The sequence below is a fragment of the Prunus avium genome, chromosome 6 (genome assembly GCF_965620075.1).
Source record: "Prunus avium chromosome 6, drPruAviu1.hap1.1, whole genome shotgun sequence".
Lineage (NCBI taxonomy): Eukaryota > Viridiplantae > Streptophyta > Magnoliopsida > Rosales > Rosaceae > Prunus > Prunus avium.
Window position 1 is genome coordinate 15,325,479 of NC_142289.1, and position 24,635 is coordinate 15,350,113.

At 37.0% G+C, this 24,635-nt stretch overlaps 1 protein-coding gene across 1 annotated transcript; it reads right to left on the minus strand.

Moving 5' to 3' along the window:
* Window positions 1-275: 275 nt before the first annotated feature.
* On the minus strand, window positions 276-22,997 carry LOC110751695 (spatacsin carboxy-terminus protein). Its single transcript, XM_088255414.1, has 25 exons — window positions 22,681-22,997; window positions 20,413-22,602; window positions 18,210-18,285; window positions 16,976-17,098; window positions 16,445-16,691; window positions 14,111-14,596; window positions 13,852-14,037; window positions 13,405-13,701; window positions 12,679-13,323; window positions 10,439-10,838; window positions 10,198-10,316; window positions 9,811-9,981; window positions 9,028-9,216; window positions 8,265-8,825; window positions 8,097-8,156; window positions 7,668-7,996; window positions 7,030-7,462; window positions 5,839-6,306; window positions 5,087-5,203; window positions 4,887-5,008; window positions 4,071-4,806; window positions 3,534-3,788; window positions 2,555-2,737; window positions 1,734-2,075; window positions 276-1,536 (listed from the first exon to the last, which is right to left on the minus strand). Exons 1-25 carry the CDS (start codon window positions 22,853-22,855, stop codon window positions 787-789), a joined length of 9,660 nt encoding a protein of 3,219 aa, XP_088111540.1. The 5' UTR covers window positions 22,856-22,997; the 3' UTR covers window positions 276-786.
* Window positions 22,998-24,635: the final 1,638 nt, after the last annotated feature.

The window sequence follows — 24,635 nt, forward strand, 5'->3', positions numbered from 1 at the left end:
GATGTACAAAGAGTAATCTTAAGGACCAATTATGTCAACAGACCCCTCAACCAGGAGAGAAAGATTCCATTATCGATGGACACATCAAGTTGGAAATCAAGGCTCAAGGATTAAAGGTGATGATTTCACGAACCTCTGGACCATTTGTGATAAAAAAAAAATTCTTCAATTTCAAATTCCCTGTGACAGAAAAAAGAACTGATGAATTCTTTTTTAACAAAAGCTAGTGCTTTGCATAACAAAACAATAACCATATAGTGAACAGTAAACAGATATGGAAGGAATACAACAAGAAAGGCTCATTCATTGATATTGGCGCAATGAGAAATACAACTGACAAGTTTTGTTTGTTTGTTTTTTTTTGTTTCGTAGATTCAACTGCCCGCTGTGAATAAAAGAATAGGTGATAATAAAGGATGAAGCAAAATCAAACTGCACAACTACGCTAGAATAAACTAATGATCTAATCTAAATGCTTCTCTTCAATCAAAACTCGTTGCTGCTTCTTGCTTGTTGGACTAAGCTGAAAATGAATAAAACAATCCCTCAACTCAAACCTGCTAACTAATTTACAAACTGTCCCGAATTTACAACCTGCTGCTACTGCTTCTATTTCCATTCATATCTTTCTTCTTTTCTTCCTCCATCCCTATCCCGTTTCCTCCTTCGGACAAATCCAGTTGTAGGTTCGCATCATTGTAACATCAAGCCATCTTGGCTTGTGCATCATCGCCACCATCATCATGAACATCAGCACTAGTTATAATCTTGGAATTAATATTAGTATCACATCAGTGGGAGATAAGCACCACCATGGCCTTTCCTCAGTACAAGTGGTCCAACATTGTCAGGGACCCTATCTAATGACTTCATGCATGCATCCATGACATCCCCGAAGCCAGTAGCCACGGTAGCCAGCTGCAACCGCAGCTTCAAATCTCTAGTCCTTTTCAACAAGCATCTAAATGACCTCCCCAGATACTTAGCCCATTCAGCTGGCAACCCTCCCCCAGTTAGCCAAACTGAGAATTGAGACTGGTCTCCTCTAGCCGCCACCTCTGCCCTATAAAATCTTGCTAGATCAACAAGCATAGAGGGTTGGAGAGGAAGCACAGCCACAAATTCAGCCACAAACTCTTCCAGTACTTCCGGTTTGAGCATCTGGTTCCAAAGTACCAAAGCCCACTCACTCGGCTGGTTAAGACCATAGGCTTCAGCAACAATGAGGGCCTCTTGGAAACGAGACTGCTCAACAAGGGCCCGCCTGGCATTGGTTTCAGATCGGTACAGCCACTGAAAATCAGGCATTCGAATTTGAAGAGACACAAGGGAAGCCTGAGCGCATGCTCTGCGTGTTTTGTTGCCAGCATCAATGGATTTGTGAACTTCAGCAGCTTCAATGTAATAGCGCATGGAGTCTAAAAGGTCTTCATTCTGATCCTTGTCATAATGGCTGAACCACTGCTCCGATGACTGCTCTGCTCGTGACTCCAAAAGAGCAGCCGTTTCATGTTTCATGTCGAAATGATTGTAGACCTGTGAAAAATGAAGTGTAAAGATAAGAATAAACGTAAGTTATAAATATATTTTATAGCCTGGATTGAGATAAAATAGCTAATTGGTCCAGTATTACATTGACCTAATAACCCTGTTCAATCTGAAATCTCCACATAAACTTGACTGCACTGTATAGGTTGTAAAGGTTATAAAAAATCATGACTGCATATACTAACCATAGCAAACGCATCAAGGTCATTTGGATTAAAATGCTTCAGTGATGTGAGAACCGCCATTCGAAATCCTCTGACAGCCTCAGCAGTGCCAGCATTTGCATCTGCAGCAGCTGAATACTTCTGAAGAAGAAGATCAAGCTGACCATTTTCAATAAGAATTCCAAGAATGAAATTGAGGGCGTGGAAGTTTCCTACTCCAGTTATGAGACGGGCCAAACATGAAAAGTCACCCTCAGACACATAAGCCTCAACCCTAGTAGCGGCAAGGGCTACAAGAACATCAACTCCATCCAGGCAAGATGATAATTTGTAGAAGTGGTGAGACAAAATTAGTAGCTCAACCTGGAAACATTTTTGAAAGCCCAAAAAAGCATTAGCTCAGAAAAATGAAAAATGGTCTAATCAACCATATCAACATTTGATCTTTCAAATTCTTTTCCTGCATATGCTCTTTTAGTTTCCTCTTCTCGCTTTAACTATTTTAATAATTTGACCAACTGCAACAGAGAACCTAGTTATGACAGGATGCTACAAATAAATAAAAAAACTTCAAATACAATAAATCCCAGCGAGCAGGGTTGACTGAAACTATTAGCTTGATATACATTGCTAAACCATTTTTAGACTCAACAATAACATAAAGATACAATTTTCACATAAAGATACAATGTTCACAAATGAAAATTATAGCATTCATAATCATTAAATATGACTCTTGTCTATCAGAAAAAGTTATATTAATTTGTTATTGTTCATAAAAAGTTTGAATATGCTTGGTTACACAGATAATAATGTGAAACTTATCTCTAGTATATTAGTACCTCGCAGGCATGCGGTACTTCTTGTCCAGTAATAACCAAACGCATTAATGAATGTCCAATTTCTTGTTCAGAAGGGCAAAGCTCTGCCCACTTCAAGAAGTCTGAAAATCTCCACAATAAGGGAGCAGGTCCTTCTTCCTTTTGAGAATCCATATATCCTCCCCGATGAGCAGCCAATAAGCCCTGGAACGTAATTTTAACTTACTTTAAACTAGCATTTTTGTTGTCCATATGCAAATCAAGATCCAAAAATGGAACAATATTCCCTAATTGAATCGTGTACAGGTTAAAGTACAGGTCAAGACTAAAGACACACACAAGTTCAAATATTTAAGCTATTTTGTTATACATTAAAAAATATACAGAAATTTTAAATGCAAAATACCAAGTTTAACCATGCCTCAAGTAAAAAAAAGTGTGAATCTAAAGGGGAGAGTAAGTCCTACAACTATTACAACTCTGGAGATAGTCCTAACTAGAAAATTTAAAACCTTTACTGACTGGATTTGAAAATCTACACATATTACATATCAATTACAACTCTGCAGATATTCCTAACTAGAACTATTGTGAAAAAAAAAAAACAAAAAACAACTGAATCGATAGAAAGAAATGGGACAGAGCTTGTCTTTGTTTTCCTTTTAACTCAATTCATTACCAAAACAATTGGATAACGGCCTGGTAAAAACCCAATCAAACTTGAGGAAAAGAAAATGAAAAAGAAACAAATACCACCTTAGGAAGAGAAGTTTATAAGAATCTAAAACATGAAAATTGTAACAACGTGCTTATTCAAGGAAATTAAAGGAGACACGTCTGAATGTGCAATCTAAAACATGAAAATTGTAACAACGTGCTTACTACCTGGTAACATAACATAACAGATATATGGCAAGTCATCATTCATACATGTATATATGTATCACATATACACATTTTATACAGTCACAAGCCAAAGAAGTTATATTTATAAACAAACCTTTAAAAAGGATTCTGAAAGAATTTGAGCAATACTGGCTGCTGGCATTGAATGAGTTCTCACAAGGAGATGTGCCTCCTCAAATGATTCTTGTGCTTTAAGGGAAAGCAGCTGTAGCAATTCAATTGGCTGCTTATCAAATGCCTCCGAAAATGAAATACCTAAGATGGCTGCTGCTTTGGCGACTGCAATTATCCTCTTGCATAGTCCACGACCACAACCTTCAGTAAAATTGGTTGCCAGACTCTCCAAAACCTTCCATATTCAAAATATCACGTAAATATAAGGACATAAAGTGCATTAGACAAGTAACAGAGACAAGATGGGATAACTGTTAGAAAAGAAAGAAGGGGTAGAGTCGGTAGACCACCAGTAGCCACTAAGAAGACCATTGAGCATGAATTAAAATTTCCCAGTTGAAAACCTAGTATATACTTTATACACATGAAGAGAATATGAACATAACGAAGAAACATCGCATGTGTGAGCAAGAGAGAGATAGAGGAGGAAGACAGAAGGGTGGATTCAAACAATAACCTGAATTGGGTCAACTTGATGCTGGTCAGTCGGTATATTGTATGACTGAATTACTGAATGCACCTCTTCGTCAAGCATTAATATGGATACTTTCTTACTTGGAGTTGACATAGCTGCAAGCTTCAATGCAGCATCCACAAGTACAAATTCAGATGGTACTTTCACTGGAGATAGCTTATGCTGGAGTTGCTTTGCAGCTGCTATTTGTCCAAATTCCAATAAAGAAAGAACAGCCCTTTCCAGCTCTGCAGGTCCAACCCTTTCTTCCCACCGTGAAAAAGACAGTTCCATTTTTAAGTTTTCTTCCTGAGACTGCAACTCATTTATAGTATTGAGAGAATTGGAACCATTATCAAGATCAGTGTTTTTTTCTGCGGAGTCCAATGGTGGCCGTCTCAATGGCATGTAACCTTTTGCCCTCCGTTTGTTCTTTGTACTCCCCCCTGTGGTGGTTGGAAAGCTAGCATCTAATACTTGGTTCTTGTGATATGCCAGGCTGTGTTCCCTTGGATCATGTTTCTCAAAAGTTCTATTCTTAAATGTACCAATATGATTGTCCATTTTTGCTATTATACTTGCAGTTCGGTCAATAATACTGGAGCTATTTTTAAGAGCAGGGTCACGACTGGAACTGCTTAAATTGAAGTCTCCTTCACTCTTAACATGTGCTTCTGATTCTACCGCCAAGAGCCACACTTTAGTTTCGATTTCCCGAATAAGATGAAGTGGATACACTCTGGTGAATTGATTACCCCAATCAATAAAGATTTAAAACAAAGATTTAACAATGAAATTAAAACCTTTGTATATACTTACAGACTGGCCAGGGTTATCATCCCACTTAACCATTGTAGAGAAAGCAGCAATAGCTCATGAAGCTCCCTAGCTGGAAGATCCTTTTCCAAAGCTTCTGCATGTTTGAGGAAAAATAACCCAGCCTGGAAACCAATTCATAGAAACAAGACACCATAAATGAATTTTAGTTAACAAATGTTTCAAATACAATGAGAAACTACCTGTAAAGCAGGGAAAGAATATCTGATGAACAAAGTTTGGCAATGGCCCCATAAAGCAATTCTCTCTTCTGGAACATCCCAAAGAAACTCCTTCCACTCAGCTACCATCGACTCAGCCTAAAGTGGTTAACAGTAGAAAAAAATAATAATAATAAGAGAGAGAGAGAGAGAGATAGTTATGACAGTACAAGTGATGCAATATTACCATGCTCACTTTATCTCATGGAGGTTAACATTTTGACCCAGGGAATCAACAGTATACATGAAAGATTTTATAGAAAATATTAACCAAGGATATACCTCGACCAACCTTCCCCAAAGCACTCCACTCCGGTCAGCAACAATAATCAATTAGCGTCTATCAACTGACTAATATCTTAGTCAAAACTTCTCTTCTATGAACTATATGTGCTCAGGAGAACTAAAGATAAAAGCAGAACACTAACTTTTGTGAGGCAATAAAACCTACCTCTACTTATCACAATTCCTACAAACTAATAAATGCAACATCTCCATGAGGTATCTTCATATGCTCTCTTAACCTTTTTCATTTATTTTTAAAAGTCATGTATCTCAGTAGATGGGTTGGAAAGTAAAATATTGTCAAGGGATTATCTAAATTTGGAAATTAAAAATAGGTAAATCAGATTTATAAGGTGCCAAGCCTCTTATTTACATTTCCTTTCAACTGTCTTTGATGAAGGATATAAGGAAACTTTAACCATATCTAACCCAATCAGTTCAAACAGTACCTGAGTTTCAGTTACATGATGAACAGCAGATTTCCAAGGTCCACCACTGGCCTCCAATTGTCTGGCCCAGTTGCGTGCTTGCTCCCAATGCCTATTATCCTCCAATGCTGTTGCAAGTGAAACATCATCTAAGGTCTCACTTCCAAGGTGTAAAATGTCATCCTTGCGTAATAATGGCTCAGCTAAATTAATTTTCCAAAAAAGCCGTCGGTAGTATGCTGCTGCAGATCCTCCATCACCAAAATCAGTTGCAGCAAGGAGTTGTAGCAAGCATCTTTTTTCATAAGGAGATGGACACGTCAAAAGCATTGCATCCGCAGCTTTAATGGCGGTGGAGCTTATCCATGATGTACCAATCTGCACTTCTCTTCCTACATTTGACTGTAAGCGGGTTGATTCTTCTTTAATCCGGGCAGAAAACGAACCCAAATGAGCTGATGCTTCAGATAGGCGCATTTGTGAAAATGCCTGAGGTGGGAGAAAGGGAGGGTAAAAATATGAAACCCGTACAAGTGTTGATCACGTTTATTCATTTCCACAGCCCGTAGGAAATGAAATTCAATACTATGCATGATAATTAAATTTACTATTCCTCAAAATGTTTCAACCCTTTTGTTGATTTTTACTAAACACTTCCCCCGATATCAATATTTACGTAAATCTAGACCACCGATCTTTCCCCCTTTTGTTGATTTTTACTAAACACTTCCCCCAATATCAATATTTACGTAAATCTAGACCACCGATCTTTCCACCACCAACATCGACAATTTCATTCTTGAGTGGTAAAGGGAACCCCACTTGTGAGGAAGAGCATTAGAATATAGGACAATGTTAGCCCACAGCTTAACAGCTCAACTTTAACAGTGGTAAACCACCAAGTTTTCACACACAAAATCCCAAAAACATATGCCAATTCTTGCTTGCTGCAGATTGGAGACAGATATGAACTGTCCACACAAACTGCCAGCTGTAGCAACAGGACATTGTATCCGACATAAAAAAGACTCACATACCAGCAGTTAGATTCCTTGTTTTTTTTTTTGGTCAATGATAAACAGCAGTTAGGTTCCTTAGAAGCAAAGAAAAATGATAAACAGTCCTCTGACATAGTAAAAATGGAATTCTCTTGAAATTCAAATTAAAGAATCAATGAAGGAAGGAAGGTGGGTTTTAATTTTATTCACAAACCTGGAGAGCGCGTATGAAAGGTAAAAGAGAACATGAGGGAAGGAACATTTCAAATGCCCTTAACAAAGGCAGGAACAAGTGTTGCTCACAAAGCACTGCAACCATCTTTGACAGCAAAGCAGGCCCTTCATCAGAATCACTTGAAACATTGATACTTTCACCAAGTTCTACATTCCTTTCCCCTTTAGAACTAGGGTCCTGAGAATCAAATATTTGTGCACCCACAGGAGAATTTGAAATATCAGAAATTGCAACAGCTGACGGATCTCTTGAGATGGGTTCCAGAAGCCGCCTTCGTTTTGAATTCTGCCTATTGTAATGAAAAGTAAGGGCTTTAGTCCCTGACGGCAGGGAATTAGTAGCTTCCACAGCTGCTCCAACATTATTTGCAATTCTGGATGCAATATCATTCACCTTAATGGACGAAGTTTCCCTATGGAAAATAAAGTTGCAGTCAGATGCTTTGAAGTTTGCGAAGTGATGTATTACAAAGAGAACTGGAGAAATTTATATAACAAAAATACATAAAACAAGTGTGGAGTTAGCGAGTCATGACATAAAAAAGTTCAAACATATATAGTGTGATTTGAATACACAATCCGGGAAGCATTTCTCATAAATGGAATATGAGCAGTTACCTTGCTGCAGTGATTTCCAGCCAGACTGTTAGGCAAGATATTGGAGACACATCTGAAAAGCACGATGCAATCATTGCCAAAATCGACCAGGACAACTCCTTTGCTTTCATCAAAATGGCCTCTCCAGGAAATTTCTGCTTTTCACATTCTGCTAATATTCTAAAGAGTTCAACTGGGACACAAAAATTTTCATCCGGAAAGGAAGCTTCATTCTTTTTTTCTGTAGTATCTGAATACGAAGAAGAGCTGGCTTTTCTTCTTAACTGCATGCCTTTCAAAACTGTTGAAATATGAATTCTGAGACGTGGATCACTAAACTCCTTTGATGCCTGAAAAATGATATGATGAGATAAAATGCAATGTATTAAATATATGTCTGGTCCGCATAAAAAATAGTGTAATACATATTAAAATAGAAACAATAAGTACCACTTGGACTACTGTGTCAAAAGGATATCCTCCAATCTGAGCTTCCGACAAAAATCCAACCTTAAAGAGACAAAAAGAGGGTAGATTCATAGTTTAAGAAATTTTCTAGTCACAAGCTAGATTCATTTTATAATTAATGACAACTATAATAGAACGATGTATACAAACCCAATCATTGTCTCTTGCCAATACAGAAAGGTATTTTGTGCTCAAGGGAAGGTGATGCATCTGACAAAAAATTGTGACTAAATTCCAGTGATGGCTTGCAGCTTTCTGTTGAGATCTTAACTCAATTCCATCACCATTGCCACTCAAAAGCCAAGAACCGCATGTCTTTCCATCCACCATTGGAGGAAGGCTAGCCTTTTCCAAGTGCTGTAAGACAAGCATGAGAGCTCGTGAAGGTTGTTTACAAGCAGCTAAATTTGAAGCACCCTTTTGCTTAGCAGTACTTGAATTATCCTGGTGCAGATGTTCATCTGCTAGAGCTCGAGCTAGAGATTCTGTTATATCACTTCCATGGCTAACTGCATGAAATGCAGAACCCTTGGTTGAAAGCTGCTTTAAGCTCTCAATATTTTCACTAGATTTGTAGAAAGAAGACATCCGTCTCAAGGCAGCAATGTCTATGCGTAGCATGCTCGCAGAAAAGCCGCAAAGCTCCAGGAAAAGAGCACATGAAGCCACCAACACAGAATCCTCAAAATTAATAATTGCAAGTGGCATGACCTAGAATAAAGTGGAACACGAAACTTCAAAGCACAATTCAAAGTAAGTCTTTGACTTCAATGTTTCTACTAATGCAAGGGATTTCAGCAATAAATAAATATGTAACAGAGAAGAAAATCATTCAAGAAATAAAATAGTGTTTATACCAGTAAATCTCATTCACCAAAAGTATAAAAAATTAAAAGAAAACTAAAAAACTTACAGAAGAAAGAAGAGACTTTTCACTTTCTGTTATAGGTCCCAGAAGTGTTTGAACATCAGCTTGAACATTTGTTTGTCCATGTGTATGTGCCTCTGACTTCAATTTTTGAACTCTAACAGTAAGTAAATGGTTAAAAGCAGCTAGTGCACGTCCACGATGCAAATGGTGCTCCAGGCCAAGTGAATTCTCCTGAAGTAAAAAATATTATTAAGATGGGAGGCAGGAACATTGTAGTCATACCAGAGAAGCAAAAAACAGGTAACTATTTGAGATTTGATTTGATTTGATTTAAAATCAACGCCATCAAATTGAAATCTAATAACCCAATATGTTAACTAGAGAAAGTAGAATTGTAATAGAACAATTCAGTTAAACAATAATTGTCCGAAATGATATGGACCAATGGCCATAAAGAACAAGAACAGTTAAAGCAATAGAATGGATATCCAATTCAACATAAAACCAAATACCAAAAAAAAAAAATACTAAGTCAAACATTACCAACTGCCTCACATTCTGAGAAATATATTTTATAGTCCCACTCAGTGAGATATATGTATGTATGTATATATATACATAATATACCATTCAAATTCAGGAAAAAAAAGGTTAAAAACCCATTTCTTGTCCCCTCAACTAGAGGACAGAAACATTTCAGTTCAGCAACAAAGCTACTGTGACAGGATTGAACACAGTGCGCAGCTCTCTTTAATGGTTCATTCTAAGATTCAAGCTAAATTGTCTGATATGAATAATTATTTCAAGAGAAATGTAAACATATACCTCAAGTGCAGAATTATAGAGTTCCTCCTCAATGTGTTTTTGGATGGTTGCTTCCAAGGAGATTGCACTGATCTCAGCATCCTCATCGACGTTCATGACAAAATCTATATCTCTATGTAGCAAACCTTCTCCCACTGGCAGACCTGATGCTGATTGCCATCCAAGAGGACCCTGCAATATCATACAAAGCACATGATACGATAACCCAATCCAAATAAAGCACATCAAAACAACTAACAAGAGAACAGCACGGGGGAGAGGGAGGAAGGGGCTTCTGTATGAAGCAAGTAGCATGCCATTTCCAGACACATTTGTGCGTGTGTGCACAAGCGTGCCTGTACCTCATGAAAGAAGCTCAGTGATAGATGATAAATAACAATAAGAGACCTGGGCATAAAGCTGAATCAACCTCCGTACAGCCTTAGGAAACCAGCACGGTAGCATTTGTAGAAGTGAAGTATCACGTCCAGAAGAGAAGAATATGTTGTCACGCCAATTTAAATAATCTGATAGAGATGAATTGAAAAAATTGTAAATTGAAAGGCGCAACGAAACAAATGATTCTAGAAGTATAAGTGCTTTACGGCTACAAAAATATGTTCATGAAGCAGGGTGGCTAAAAGCTAACCATTCTTTGCTTTAGGCCCCAAAAAATTGGAAGTTGCATCTTCCCCAAAACATGCTGATACAAATGCTTGCCACAACGTAGGGAAACGCTGAAGAGTGGGCCTGAGATTCTCTAGTGTGCACTGGGCTGATGTGCTGCTATTCCTTTTTACACTACCACTACTCAGGCAACTTTGAATTGGAACAGAGGCATACATCAGTGTTGCCAAAGCTGCCAATTCCCCCCCTCCTTCTGCAATGTCATCAACAGTACGAATTATTTCATCCATCTCCGGAACACTGAGGTTACTACCAGGAACTAGATTACACGACATGATCGCACGAGCATTGGAAAATGATGCTTTGTACTCACACCCCTTAACCCTAGAGAGGAGCAACCATCTTGCCCATTCACAATCTCCCTGTATGAATGCATTGCAGAAAATAGATGAGACAAGCATGATCTTTTGGCAAGAATAAGATGGTAAGGGGAAAGTCACAGGACTACATATATTGTCGTAACTGAATAGAAGTCATAAAGCAATGTAGAAGAGTGACACGGCACACCACTCAATGTTGGATTAGACATGAAAATTGGAACAAAGATTAAACATAGCACTCATCAAGCTTTGCAAAATATATTCTGAAATTACACAATGAATCTTAGCAAAATAATTCAGGTGTTCAGTAATTTTTTAAGTTATTCATAAGCAAGGTTCAGAAGCAGCCCCAGAAAGTAAGTTCAGAAGCAAAAACTGAGAGAACCACAGGAAGTTCAGAAGCATCCCCAGGAAGTTCGATTTCGGCATCCTTGTGGGATTCGGCATCTCCAGAGTTTAGACACTATTCTTTCTATTACACTGTCTTATTGGAAAGCTGTAGTGTCTCAGAATCTTGTTATTGTTGTCTGCTATTTTAATGTAGTTTTTTAGTGGCTTTTTTTATATTTATTTAATTATCCCCAAGTCAAAACATCCTCCTTGACGTAGTAATCACAATATATTACCCTAAACCAATTAAAGTTTAGGGTACATCCTCCTACCTTAAACCTTTGTTTTCTTCTTGAAATAGGGTTTAGGGTAATAAATTGTGAAAGTTGGTAAACCAACTATTGTGATTACTATCACAAGGTAGAAAAACATATTTACGAGATACCTATCATTAATGGCCATTAGTTCATATTCATAGAAAGGCCCAGGCAAAAAGGGCCCAAGCAGGTAAACGAAGGCTCTCTCTCTCTCTCTCTCTCTCTCTCTCTCTCTCCCTCTCTCTCAGTGGTCTTGAGGAACGGCAGTTTGATTTTATTGAACTGCAGTTTGCAATGCGGCGCTCAAGCTGTATTTGGTGGATCAGTCAACAGGTGAATGCACACATGAAGAAATTAAACTTTCAAAATAATTGAATCATTGGATTTAAAAACTGCCTGTTAAGTTTTATTTTCTCACTAATAGTGGTCTAAGGAAGAGCTTAATAAGTTTTATTTGCTCACTAACTATGGTTTAAGGAAGAGCCACTAGCATTAAATAATTACTAGTCATAGCTATTAAACTATGTGAGTCAAATATGACTTCTTGAAATATGGAATAATGTGGGAATCCTAGCTTTCTGTAAACAACCAATGGTTATTTAGGAAGATTAAAAAAGGTTGAATACGGGTTTCTATCTAGGAACTCTTTTGAAAGGGATAAACATTAGTCTAGTGTTACCAGCTCATCCAAAAATCAAATATCATCTTGTATCAGAGGTTGGTGGTTTTGACGTAGGACAACAAGAGATGATTGCTGCGTACAATTATGAGCATTAGATGGCAGAGCTTTTAGTAAACAGGAGTTTAGAGAAGAAACAATACAGGATCACTGTATTGTTAAAAAACTCAACGAGATAGAGAGGAATAGAAAAGGAGGATATGAGTTATTAAAGAATGAGATATGAGGGTGCCTAACCTTTTAAGAAAACCCAAGTTTTTATTCAACCAGAATCCAATTTTACATTAAAAGAGATGCTTTTATTTATAGGCTTTAAATGTTAGAGACATATGCAAATGTTAATTGCATTTTATCACTAAACATCAGCTGCAAATGTTAGAGAGATTCATATTTTAAATATTAAAAAAAAACACGAAACAAATTCAAGGGGGAGCAAGAGGCAAACCAAATCAACCTAAGAGCATAAACAAATATAAACAGCCATTAAACTAGATAAATGGAAACCAGAGATAGAATAGAACAATTTGTGAAGCTCGCTAGAAATCTTAAAACTTACTGCAGCTTCCTGTAGTGAAGAAAGTGAATCATTATCCAGTACCAACTCATGCTGGTCAAGGTAGAGGTCCAGAAGGTATGGCAAGTTATACTGTGCACAATGATGTATCAGTAGTTTATGTAAGGCCTGCATGGTACTGACATTAAATGTTCCAGAATCATCTGGAAATTGTGGCTCTGATAAACTCTCAATCTTATCATCTTTGGAAGGCATTTCATACTTGCTAGTAATAAAGCCAGAACGGGCAAGCAGAGGTAATATATCTAAGGTGCCTTCCCAATATTCCTTTAAGAAAATTAGTTTTCTAGCAAGTTTCTCTTCCATCAGCATCCTTAACCACATGGAGGACATAATATTACACGAAAACCTGAAAACTTTGATTTCTGGAACATCCATGCAGACAGCATCCAATTCTTCAAGAGAGCATAAGTAATCGCCATAGTCAGGTCCCCTACGGCATCCAAAATTTGAAGCAGGCTGTAACCCATCCAAGCTGACTTGGAGGCTTCCAACTACTAAAATATGCGGGGGAATAAGGTCCAGGAGTCTAGAGACTTCCTCCCAATCATTGTGACATACATGGTACTCAAGCTGTGATTCCCACAGTACATGCACACCCATAAAAGATGACTGATCCAAAACCATCTGTATTGAAAGAAGTTTATAAGCTTATGAATCAACCTCTTTCCAGTTACAGAAAGCAGAAAGGTATGAAAAGTGACTTACGCGGTCAATGCTTCTTTGGTCATAGAAGCTAAACCATACAGCAGCAGCAGCCCAGTATCCAGCATAAGCATTATCTTCATCCACCATAGGAACAGAGGGATTTTCATTGACATTTGTCCATGAACCAAAAACAACTCCATCAATGTCATCACACTCAATGGCAAAATTGTTGAATGCATGTGAATCCAGCAGGCGCAAATAATATCTCTTGGGCAAACTTGAACTTGCTGGAAATCGCATGAATTCTTTCTGCCGTCCATGAAGCGTTTTCCAGAAACTACTGCTAGGGTAAAGCCTCTATTCCAAGAAAAGTTTGAATAAACAATGGTAAGGCATCAAATCCAAAATAAATCATACCACATACGATCATAACATCTGGGCAGCACTTGAAATCATACCAAATATGATCATAACATAAGAAAGACATGTAAGTACAAATTTATGTACCTCAATTAGGGATATCCGATCCAATATCTTCCACTCATATGGCCCCAGGTAACCATATCTACTCATCTCCTCAGTGATTTGCATTCGAAGAGATCTTCTCACTGTGCCAAATAATAACTGCTTGAGGCTAGCTTCTACATCCTCTCCAAGCCTTTGCAACGTGGCCACAGCAAGTCCGGATTCACCCTGTAGGTCAAGTAATATAATTGCTTCAACATAAAACACAATATCTTCACATATCTAACTGTTAATAAGTTACCTTCAAAAATAGGTCATAAGCAATAGCTCTTCCAATATCACGGACTTCAGTGAAAGTATCATGAGGCTCTTTTCCAGAAAATGAATCCCTTGAACGATGAAGATGTAGCTGAAGAACTGCTAAGGGGAGACGACCAGAGAGTAAAGCATCATTGACCACTGCCTTAAGGTCTAAATTATCTATCTTCCAACGCGCTATCATCTCTTTGGGATTTTCCAAGGGAAGAACTTTTTTCTCCAAGAAGCCCCCTTGTGGCACAAGAGCAGATACTTCACTTAAATCCTCTGAGTCCAAATGGACTGAAGGATCTACAGGTGTCAAAGCAAGCTTCTCAGAATAATTAAAGCCAGACGTAGATACAGGAAAATAAGCTTCATGCTGTTTTGATGTCTCCAAAGATTTGGGGTCTACGGAAATAACTGATAACTGAGACTCATCCTGTGATAAATCATTGTCCACTAACATTGATGCTTCCCCACTTTCCACCTGTAATATAGATACGATATTACTTACATTAACTATTTTGATTGATCTCTGGAGTTCAATACCTCATTCAAGAATTGTTTTTGGTGCAGTAAAGGAAACACCAGGAATTTGAAGTATAAGACAGAGGAGCATTTATTCTGGGAGTAGAGTAGACATTTGGCATCCTTGTGGGCTTTTTTGTCAAAACATTTTAGAAACATAGTCTGATTTTATCTTCACCAGGAAGGGGGGAAGTGATGTAGTAATGTTTTGATTGTTCTGCTCGTGCAGATACTTTTTACTTATTCTCTTTTCTGAGGAGGACAAATTGTCCTTTCCTTGTACCCCATTTTGTTTCTTAGAGAGAGAGAGAGAGAGAGAGAGATATATATATATATATATCCGTGGCACTATGTTTTTGACAAAAGTTTTCAACCATTAGATTAGAATGTATTGAATGGCTAAGATTAACTCAACTAATTTTACAATTTTTAAGAAAAAAATATATTGAAAATAATTATTAATTGACTTTCTCTTTCTTATTTCTCTATCCTCAATCAATGTTTTATCAAATCTCCCTATTTTGTCGTTCTCTATCCTCTAGAATTCTTCAGTTAATGACTTTCCCATCCTCCTACTCTTTCTTCTAAAGCTTTACAGGTTTCTGATTCTTTTTCTTCTCCATCCCCAACTTTGCTTTTTGCTTTTTTTTTACTGCTTTTTTTTTGGGTTGCTACAGTTATACATGGATTATGACTCTCAAAGAAAAGGCTTGGGGATAACACCCCACCACACACACACAATGAACTGCAAGCAAACTGTCTTTTGCCATATTTTAAAGTATTATTAATCATAATGAATAAAAGCTAAATCTTGTAAGCCATTAAGATGTTAGAAAAAAGCATAGAGAGAGAGCAACAGAGTTAGACCAACCAAACCGTAGAGAGGAAATATTGCAACAGATCTGGGCTTTTTCCTTTTTGGTTAAATATTAATATCCTATTTTCTCTTCAATATTGGTAGCTTGAGACAGATTTTCTATGTCGTGGGAGAATGCTCCGTTAGTGTAGATGACAATGGCAAGGGGAAGGTAATGGTGAGGTTTTGCAGGATATTAATTGAGAGGAGAGAAAATTATAAGAAAACAAAAGGGGGAAAGATAATTGAGTGATTTTCAGGATTATCATAACTAATAAATAAAAATGAAATTTACTTGGCATTAGAGATTTAATTTAATTTTAAGTAATTAATGAAACATAATCTCAACCATTCAATCCATTCTAATCTAATGGTTGAAAGCTTGTGTCAAAACTTGTGTCAAAAACATAGTGCCACGGATCCGCCCCCTATATATATATATATATTGAATTTATACATATATGTATGTATATGTACATACAGGATCTAAAATGAATGACCACAAGAGTGGGGAGTCTCCTCCCATCCATCCTGGGGTCCATAATCTCATGCTCACAATTGACCAAGGAATTTGGTGGTCAACTACGGCTGGATCAAAAACCCATGGACTTTAATTCCCAAAAGTAAAATACTTGGTTGGAATTTTAACTAAGTTTGAATGTCAATTATTGAATTTTGATCCAACGGTTAGTGACCAAGTATAATCATGGTCGACAGTGACCAAGAGATCAAAACTCTACATGTGTTCTACATGTGTATATATACATTTATCTAGAAATTTTCTTTGTCCAGAGTGTCTGACATGTTATATTGCAAGACTGCGAGTCTGGACCATTGATTAGGTAGACAACTGTTAAAATGTGTGGTCCAACTTCACTGGCAACATAACATGCCTTGAAAAACAAAAGTGGTAGCAACAAAGAATCTAGATAGATGAATGAAACAGCTTACGAATTCTTGGCCTGGCCTCTTGTACTTTGAACCAAGTCGAGATTGCAGATTTCGAATTATCTCCAAAAAGTGAGCCATCTCACGAAGCCTTCTTGAGTTTGCGATTTCATCTTGTACCTCTTGTGGTACAACTGGTGGAAGCAAAAGCATCTGGGTTCTAGCATATTCATATGCATCTGTCTTATGTTCTAGCAACCAATACTTACGAATCATTTTGGTTGAAAAGCAAGTGGCCAATGCAAGAAGCCTGAAAAAAGAATGAACAAAGTAAGTTCTGCAATTTAAGTATAAAAAGAACCGTAGACGATACATGTATAGTGCTCTTGCTCCCCATAGCCCTATGTGGAAAGCACAAATTGTTATCTAATAATAAAAAATAAAAATAAAAATAACAACAACCAGTGCAAAAGGTGCACAAATAATACAAAACATAAACCATTCTTCCAGTTAATGACCGAAGTCCACAGAGCAATCTTGGTGCATCCACAAGAACATCCATTACATTCAATGCAATTTGGTAAATGAATTTACCTTGATGCAGCAGAAATCTCATTATCATTGCCAACTTTATGAATCATCAGATAAACAGCAGCAAAGAGCAATCGTAACACACCTTCTTCGGCAAAATTGACACCCACAAGCATTTCTAATGATCTGTTCAACCACAAAAATGAATGAGAAATACATCCATGATAAAGGAATAAGAGATGCTTTTTTTATTTGGTTAAAGAATGAAAGATGCATTAGTTCTGATATTTTTCACAAAACTAGCATATATTGAAAAAAAAAAAAAAAAAAGAGGAAGAAAACACCAATTAGATTCAATATATGTATTGGTTATCACTTCAGTTGTCAGCCAAGGAGATTAGTAGAGCCTTTTAATACAATTTTTTTAAGTCAAGTGTAATGGGGCATACTCAAAACTTTTCCCCCTTTAGCAGGTCTCAGTTTTGGATGGTTCTACTTTTTCATGTGTCTTTAACAGGCATCAGCATAATTAACCTATCTTAGTTTTAATACCCCTTCTATATCATAAAATTATAGTTGTGTTCACTTGTAAGCGTTTTAACTGCCTGAAAAACAAGATATTTTGCTTATTGGAGGGAACTTTTGTACTGAGGGATTCCTGGGATGCTGTTCTGTCGGTTAGTTTAGGTTTTCTCTTTGGGTTCTTCGGCAAGTTTGGATGCGTTTGAGGCAGGCTCAGATCATTCCAATCTTTTTTTTTTTTTTTTAAATTTTATTTTTATAATAAAAAGAAACAGAATTTTATTCCCAAAAAGCATGGACAAACAGAACATCAAGCAGAGGTGCACGCGTTTAGAGAAATGCCAGAGCTCAAAAGACAAAAATAGGCACAATGTTTGAAAGACAACTTTTATATACATCAAGAGAATACCATCCTAGTTTCCTTAATTGGAAAATTTCAGATTAGCTAACATATATCGTTATCTCTACAAGAGAAAAAAGTTCTGTAAAGATGATATTAACAAAGTTTTTCAACTTCAAAAGCATGATTCCAAAATGCACTCCAGTTAATCAACAGAACTGTACAGACAATTTGAATTATATGGATTCATTACCAACAACATAACAGACCAGAAGAAACTTTTGTCTTATAGGAAACAAAAATTCATTAAAGAGATGAAATAGTACAAAACAATGGACAGAGTGTCTACCATAAGCAAGCACCAACCACACTGCAGAAGATCAGTTCTGATACTAGGCAACAACAATGTAGCAACAAAAAAATATAGAATCATACCGCTCTATCTCATCAAATTTCAAGTAGTCCAATGCCAACTGAAGCCGACGCATACGAGATATTTTCAGGTTCCACCCTAACATTGCATTGATTGATCAGAATTTATGTCAACATGCCTTGAGATGCAGAAACTCTACAAAATTTCAAGCATCCAACATATTTCTATACAAAAAGGAAAAAAAAACAGAACTAATATTTTTTTATAAAGTTTTTCAAGTGACCGTATTTGTATTTTGGTCTTTCTACTATTAATGCATGTTTAGCACGTTCTATTAAAAGCATATCTATAATAACTGCTCCCTAGTAAAGACACATAAAAAGTAGAACCATCCCTCGAGTGATAAGACAGCTTTCCCCACTTGCGGGTGCTCCATTTTTCAAAACTATTGAGAACCTTGTTCAAGTGGTTCATTCCAGCCTTACTGGAATTGGCACACACACTGCCTTAGCGATTCACCATGTTGCTCAATTTATAAGTGCAAGTCTGACCCCACATCTTTTTGACATTAAGCACTTTATCTCCCTTTTGCCTATTTTCTGTTACTTTAGCTCTTCATCCACTCTTTCATGGTTATTGGGTTAGTTGTCCTGACACTCACCATTCAACTTCTGGTTTCATGTGCTCTATTGGGCCCCAACCTAATTTCTCAGAGTGCAAAGAAACAATTCATTGTCTCTGATTGGAGTGTTGAGTCTCAATATCACTTGCTTTCTCAATTCTCAAGTTTGTTGAGACTGCTTGGATTGTGCACCTTCTTCCCCAGCTTCATATGCCTACTTCAATGCCCCTCAGCACTACAGATGGCTTCCAATCCTGTTTTCCATGCTTGCACCAAACACATTGAGCTTGATTATCACATCAGTCATGAGCATGTACGCTCTGGAAGTTATCATGTTCATTCAGTTTGCTCCTTCCACAGCTTAGATTGTGTATTTCTTCACTAAAGCACTTCACAAGCACCACTATATGCTTTGTTGTTCCAACCTCATCTTCCCTAGACGTTGAGTCTGTGGGGGAGTATGAAGTAGCTTCTCCAGTTGTCTCTTAATGTGTTTTTCATTCAGTTCTCGTACTTTCCTCTTCCACTTCTTTGTAAGCTATTCCTTAGGCCTTACGGTTTGAACTATTTATTAGGCCTTTAAATTTTCCACTACCAGTCAATCAGACCTTTATATTTTCCTGTAATTAGTATGGATACCTCAGTTGAGATGAATACAATCCCTCAAAATCTTCAAATCCCTGTATTATCATTGAACTTAAAATTCAAATACCCCTAAGTCCATTTGGGAGGCGTAATTTCAAACCTAGGGATCCAATAAAATATTATATAGGTAAATTTCTAGGTTGGACTATCACAATGCATAAATTTTTAGATTTGTTTGAAACAAAAAAGAATAAAACTCATCAGATCCTTGGTTTGTATTGCATAAAGTAATTTCAAATATATTGCATTTGATTATTTCAAATACATTATATCTTAGTATTTTAACTTTCTTCTAACTAATCTAGGATTATTGTCAAACCCAAATCCTTTCTTTCAAAAAAACATACCTGATAAGGCGAGGGAGAGAAGGAACTAGATTAGTTAGAACTCTCCCTGCTTCCCTTTTCTTGCAATCTCTCCCTTCCTCCAACAAATCCAACACTTCTACTTTTACCGCCATTTCCTTCATTTCCTTTTTTTACATCTCCAAAAACCTCCTTGTCATTCTTTGCTTTTTCTGTTATCCATTTCAAATTCCTCATAACATTGTAACCTTCCCAACCTTAAGTCTTCTCACTAGCCCACCATTCTTTAAAGCATCTTCTGAACGAATGATGTTCTAGCCACATATTTTCAAATAAACCATACCTAATAAGCCAAGGGAGAGAAGGAGGTTGTGGGAAGAATTAGCCGGGATGTATGTGCTGTGCAGGCCAAAATGGTTCTTAATGACTTCAAGTCCAGTTAACAGTCATGCAAAAATAAATGAAATAAGGAAAAATGTACTGCATTGTTGTAATTGTATTTAACCATTTATCAGCTGGCCCGAGCAACAGATTCTAACTATAACATGAAATGTAGTTCCAGCACAGTCTTATGGACACCAAATCATTAAGGATATGAAGTTAAGAGAAAAAAAATTCTCTTAACCAAATATTGATATTAAGTATACACTATTCAATGGGATGCTAAAATTATGCAGAGCACTAAATTCTTACCATTTTCCAAACATAAGCGATCTGCCTCTTCAGCACTTTCGTACAGAAGGACTCTGTCCAAAATTTCAACATTCCAAGGTGACCAAGGCTGCTTAGATTCCCTTATTTCCCTTGCGTTTTTGACTGGATATCCAATGCCTGAATCAATACACAACTGCCGACATCCAATAACTTCAACAGGAAGAAAATTTGATGAGACTGATACAGAAGGAAGCACCACTGAAAGACCACCTTCTGTCACCAAATAAAAACATCCCTGGAATGTGCAACCCACTGCCTCTCCGATAAAGGATTCTTCCTTCCCTTGGAGATGAACCATTTCACACCCACTATTCAAAAAGTTGTCATCGTGAACTGCAGGCTCAGCATGCAGATTGAGATGAACGATCTGAGAACCCCTCGGGTCCTTCAGATTGTGGTTCTTAATAAGCCGAGTAATTCCTAATGGAGAAAAGCAGATAGAATCATCCTCACTAAATCTATAAGGGGGAAGAAAGATCTTGCGCATCAGGTGTGATTTCTTTTCAGAGTCATAGCACTTCTGATCAGTTACTTTTGATGAAGCAGAAAAACCACTCAAGCATGAGCTGCCCTTCCCTTCTTGTTTAAGCACATTATTTCCACAATCATCCAGGAAAGAAGATCTCTCATTCTTCATGGATGGAATAATAGATTTCTGTGAAGCAGATAGGTTAGAATATACCCTTTGTTGCCCTATATCAGAACCACCCACCTCCCAACCAGCCAACATGCCTAGTCCTAGATGTTGACCATGTGGAAGTAATTTCTCATTTGTATAATACTTGTCCGGTATATAGTCACCAGCAGAAATCACATATATTACACCATAATCATCAACAGCAGCTATTAGGGAGGTATGTGAAGCAGCAATTAACATCTTAAATATTCTCCTACCAGAATAATCACCACGTTGCAAAACTGGTTTGTAATCAACTCCATCAACTTGCAAACTATGTTTCTGAGAACCCACAGTCAATGTTTCTTGCTTCTGAAAATCCAGCTGAGGGTAGAGTCCTAGAGTCTGTAAAATATCTAGATGTGCAACATACTCACCTGACATTACTGCATAAAAAACAATTAAGCCAGATGCATTTAGACAAACAAGAAGGTTGTCAGAAAAGTGAAAGTCTGTCCATTCTACTACTGAGCGAATTTTTGGATCTTCGTCAAGCTTCACTGAGGAAACCCACTGAATTCCCCAACGGTCTAACCTAGCAACAAGAAGTACATTTTTGTTGTTGCTTCTTTCAGTTTCATCACTAGCAGGATCAGTCTGTGTGAAAACGAATCCAATAAAATAATGTGAATTGCTTGAGAACACCCTGGAGCATTTGTATGAAGTGTTCATTCCAACACCAAAAATATTAGACAAAATCTCAGACTTGAAATGTTGACCAGATGAAGTCAAGTTTACAGATTTATCACTCTCTGACGTGTGACCTCTTTCCTGCCAGCACTCCATATTCGGTACGGAACCAGTGTTAGAAAGGAAGTCCAGATTTGGTAAATTACTATCAAATAAAGCAAATGAAACAACCTTTGCAGAGCAAGGAAACAATGACTTTTCCGGGAACCTGGTCAACATGCTACCATTATATTCATCATTTTCAACTTTCGTCAGAAAAGATTGCAACCATCTCTTAGAAGCAACACTGTTTCCATTGGCTCTGTTTAAATCAATATTTCCAGTGGCTTCACAACTCAAGCTGCTAGGTTCCTCAATCCCCATATTATCAACTAAAGAGACAGAGGGCCCCCACTCCACCCACCTGCCTTGTCCATACCTGCCTTCCAGTGCATTTCTGGTACCTCCAGTGTTTCCGGTGGATTCAACAAAAGCATGGACCATCACACCTTGCTTGCCAGATACAAACAAAATTTCACTAAACAAAGCATCCTTGTGCTGATTATAAGTATCCTCACAGATACCCCAAGCCAGAGAGTTAACATCACCAACAAAAGGGTAAGTTTTGGATCTTGAAATTTCTCTTTGAAAAGTGAAATCATTATCAAAATCCAGCATTGATCCAGAGGTACATGGCATATCACCCCTTCCTAAATCTGACCCGCCAGGCGCTGTCAAGTCTTGTGAGCAGAAAGCAGATGAACCTGGACTCTGAAGACTTTCATCAGAATTACTCTCCAAATTATTACTAGCTGTAGAGTCCCCTGCAAAACAAACAAAAAAAGTGTGATAATACAAATTAAACAAAACTATGGCAACACAACAAAGTTATGAAAATTCACCTGTAATTAGAGGAATCAACAAAGCTTCACACTGATACGAAAGCAATAATAATAGCTGTCTTGTCGGAGAAATAAAAGCTTCACGAAATTCTGACAGGTTTAGCTGGGCCTGAGAAGAGCCCCATTTGTGCAGCTGCAGTATAGCAGGTCCTTTATCATCCAAAGACAAATCCATTGCAATCCTCTAAGTAAACAAAAAATCAGAAAATATGCCCCTTCTGGAGACTTGGGTCTGAAAGTATGTGAAGTGCCGTTTAGGGTGGGTTATTAACATTCTTAGAAACCTTTTAGGGCGCGCACAAGGAAGAAGAAGATGTCGACTGATCTAATTTCTATTATCTCAAGTGACGACGTCGTTTGCTAAAACAGGATTTGTAATATATATATATTTTTTTCATAGATCGGTTTATGGGTTTGGGTCTTAAGCAATAGGATTAAAATGGGCTTTGGGTAATGATATGTAATGATGTGTTTGGCTGAAAAAAACTATACATGCCTAAAAATATAAAGAATCAGAAAAGAAAGCCCAAAATGCTACACTATATTTATAATTTATAACTAGCCTCTCCGCACTCGCTTTCACGCCTACGAGAGGCTTTTTTTTAAAAATTAAAATTTATTTTAGAATTAAAAAAGATAATGGGTAGTTGTGTTCCATAAAAATAGGCAATTATCTAATTTCTTTTTATTTTTTTAAATATGAAAAAGTGTGAATTTACCATATTATCCTTATTTAATTAATAATTTCAATTATTAATATTTGCATTAACCAAGGGCATTTTATGGTATTTTGAATGTTTCACCATTCTCTGCATTTTGCTTTATATATATAGATTTATAATTTATTTAAAAATTTGTTTTAAATTTTATATATATATATATATATTAATATATATTAATATATATATTTTTAATAACCGTATTCATGACGTATTGTTCGGTTCATTTTTACACATGATTTTTCATGTTATTCACCTATTATTTTGAGTTAGTTCTTGACATTTTATAGCTTTTTACTTCTTTTTTGTGTTTTCTTAGATTTTACCTTGGTTAGAATGAAAATGAGCTAAAAGTGCATTATTGGTTATAAATTCTGTTTTTGTTCATTTTCGTAGGTCAACTTCTTGGCCTGGGATCAACATGCTCTGGTGCTCGGATGAGGTGAAGATCTTCATGAAACTTGTTCCAATGGATGTTAACTACAACATATCCAAATTTGAGCTTCATTGGACAAGTATTGCCTATCCAACCAATCCAGCATGTTACCACAGCTCTGGAAATCCGAAGTGCTCCAGCTTTTACCTCCATAATGTTATCTTGATTCTTCTTGTTACCATAACACTTGGTAACAAGAAATTACTTTGGTTGAGAGATATTATCTGAAACAAAGAGCATCTTGGTGAAGACAATAACAAAAGAACCCATCATGACAAGGGGACAAAGGCAAAGGCTTTAACAAAAGCAAGACTTTTATATTAAAAGTGTGAGCTGGAAATGATGGGCAAGAGAGTGCAATCTGAAATGAAAGGGCTATTGAACGTGGGGGAATGAATTCAATTAGATTATTCCACAATTTGCAGAGATTTTGGAGCTGGAGATGAAGCTTGGAGCTAGGGAGCTCGAGGAGGAAGACAAGGGCAACAAAGCAAGAAGTGGAAGAGATTTCCACCATTGAAGACCTTGAGCTCCCATGTTCACAAAATCTGTAACTTCTTTCTAGTTTTGTTTTGAGTTTGTATTTGAAATAAGTATGAGGAACTAAACTCCATAGCTAGGGCTTAGGTTGAAGCCCTAAACATGATTACCTTATTGTTTTGATGCTTGAGTGTATGAATTTCTAGATATTGTTGATGAATTCCAATTCACCAAATTAATCTATCCTTGATGTATGTTCTTCTTTGATTGATCACCTTTGAAAGCATGCTTCTTGAGATTGTTGGGATTATGTGTATCTT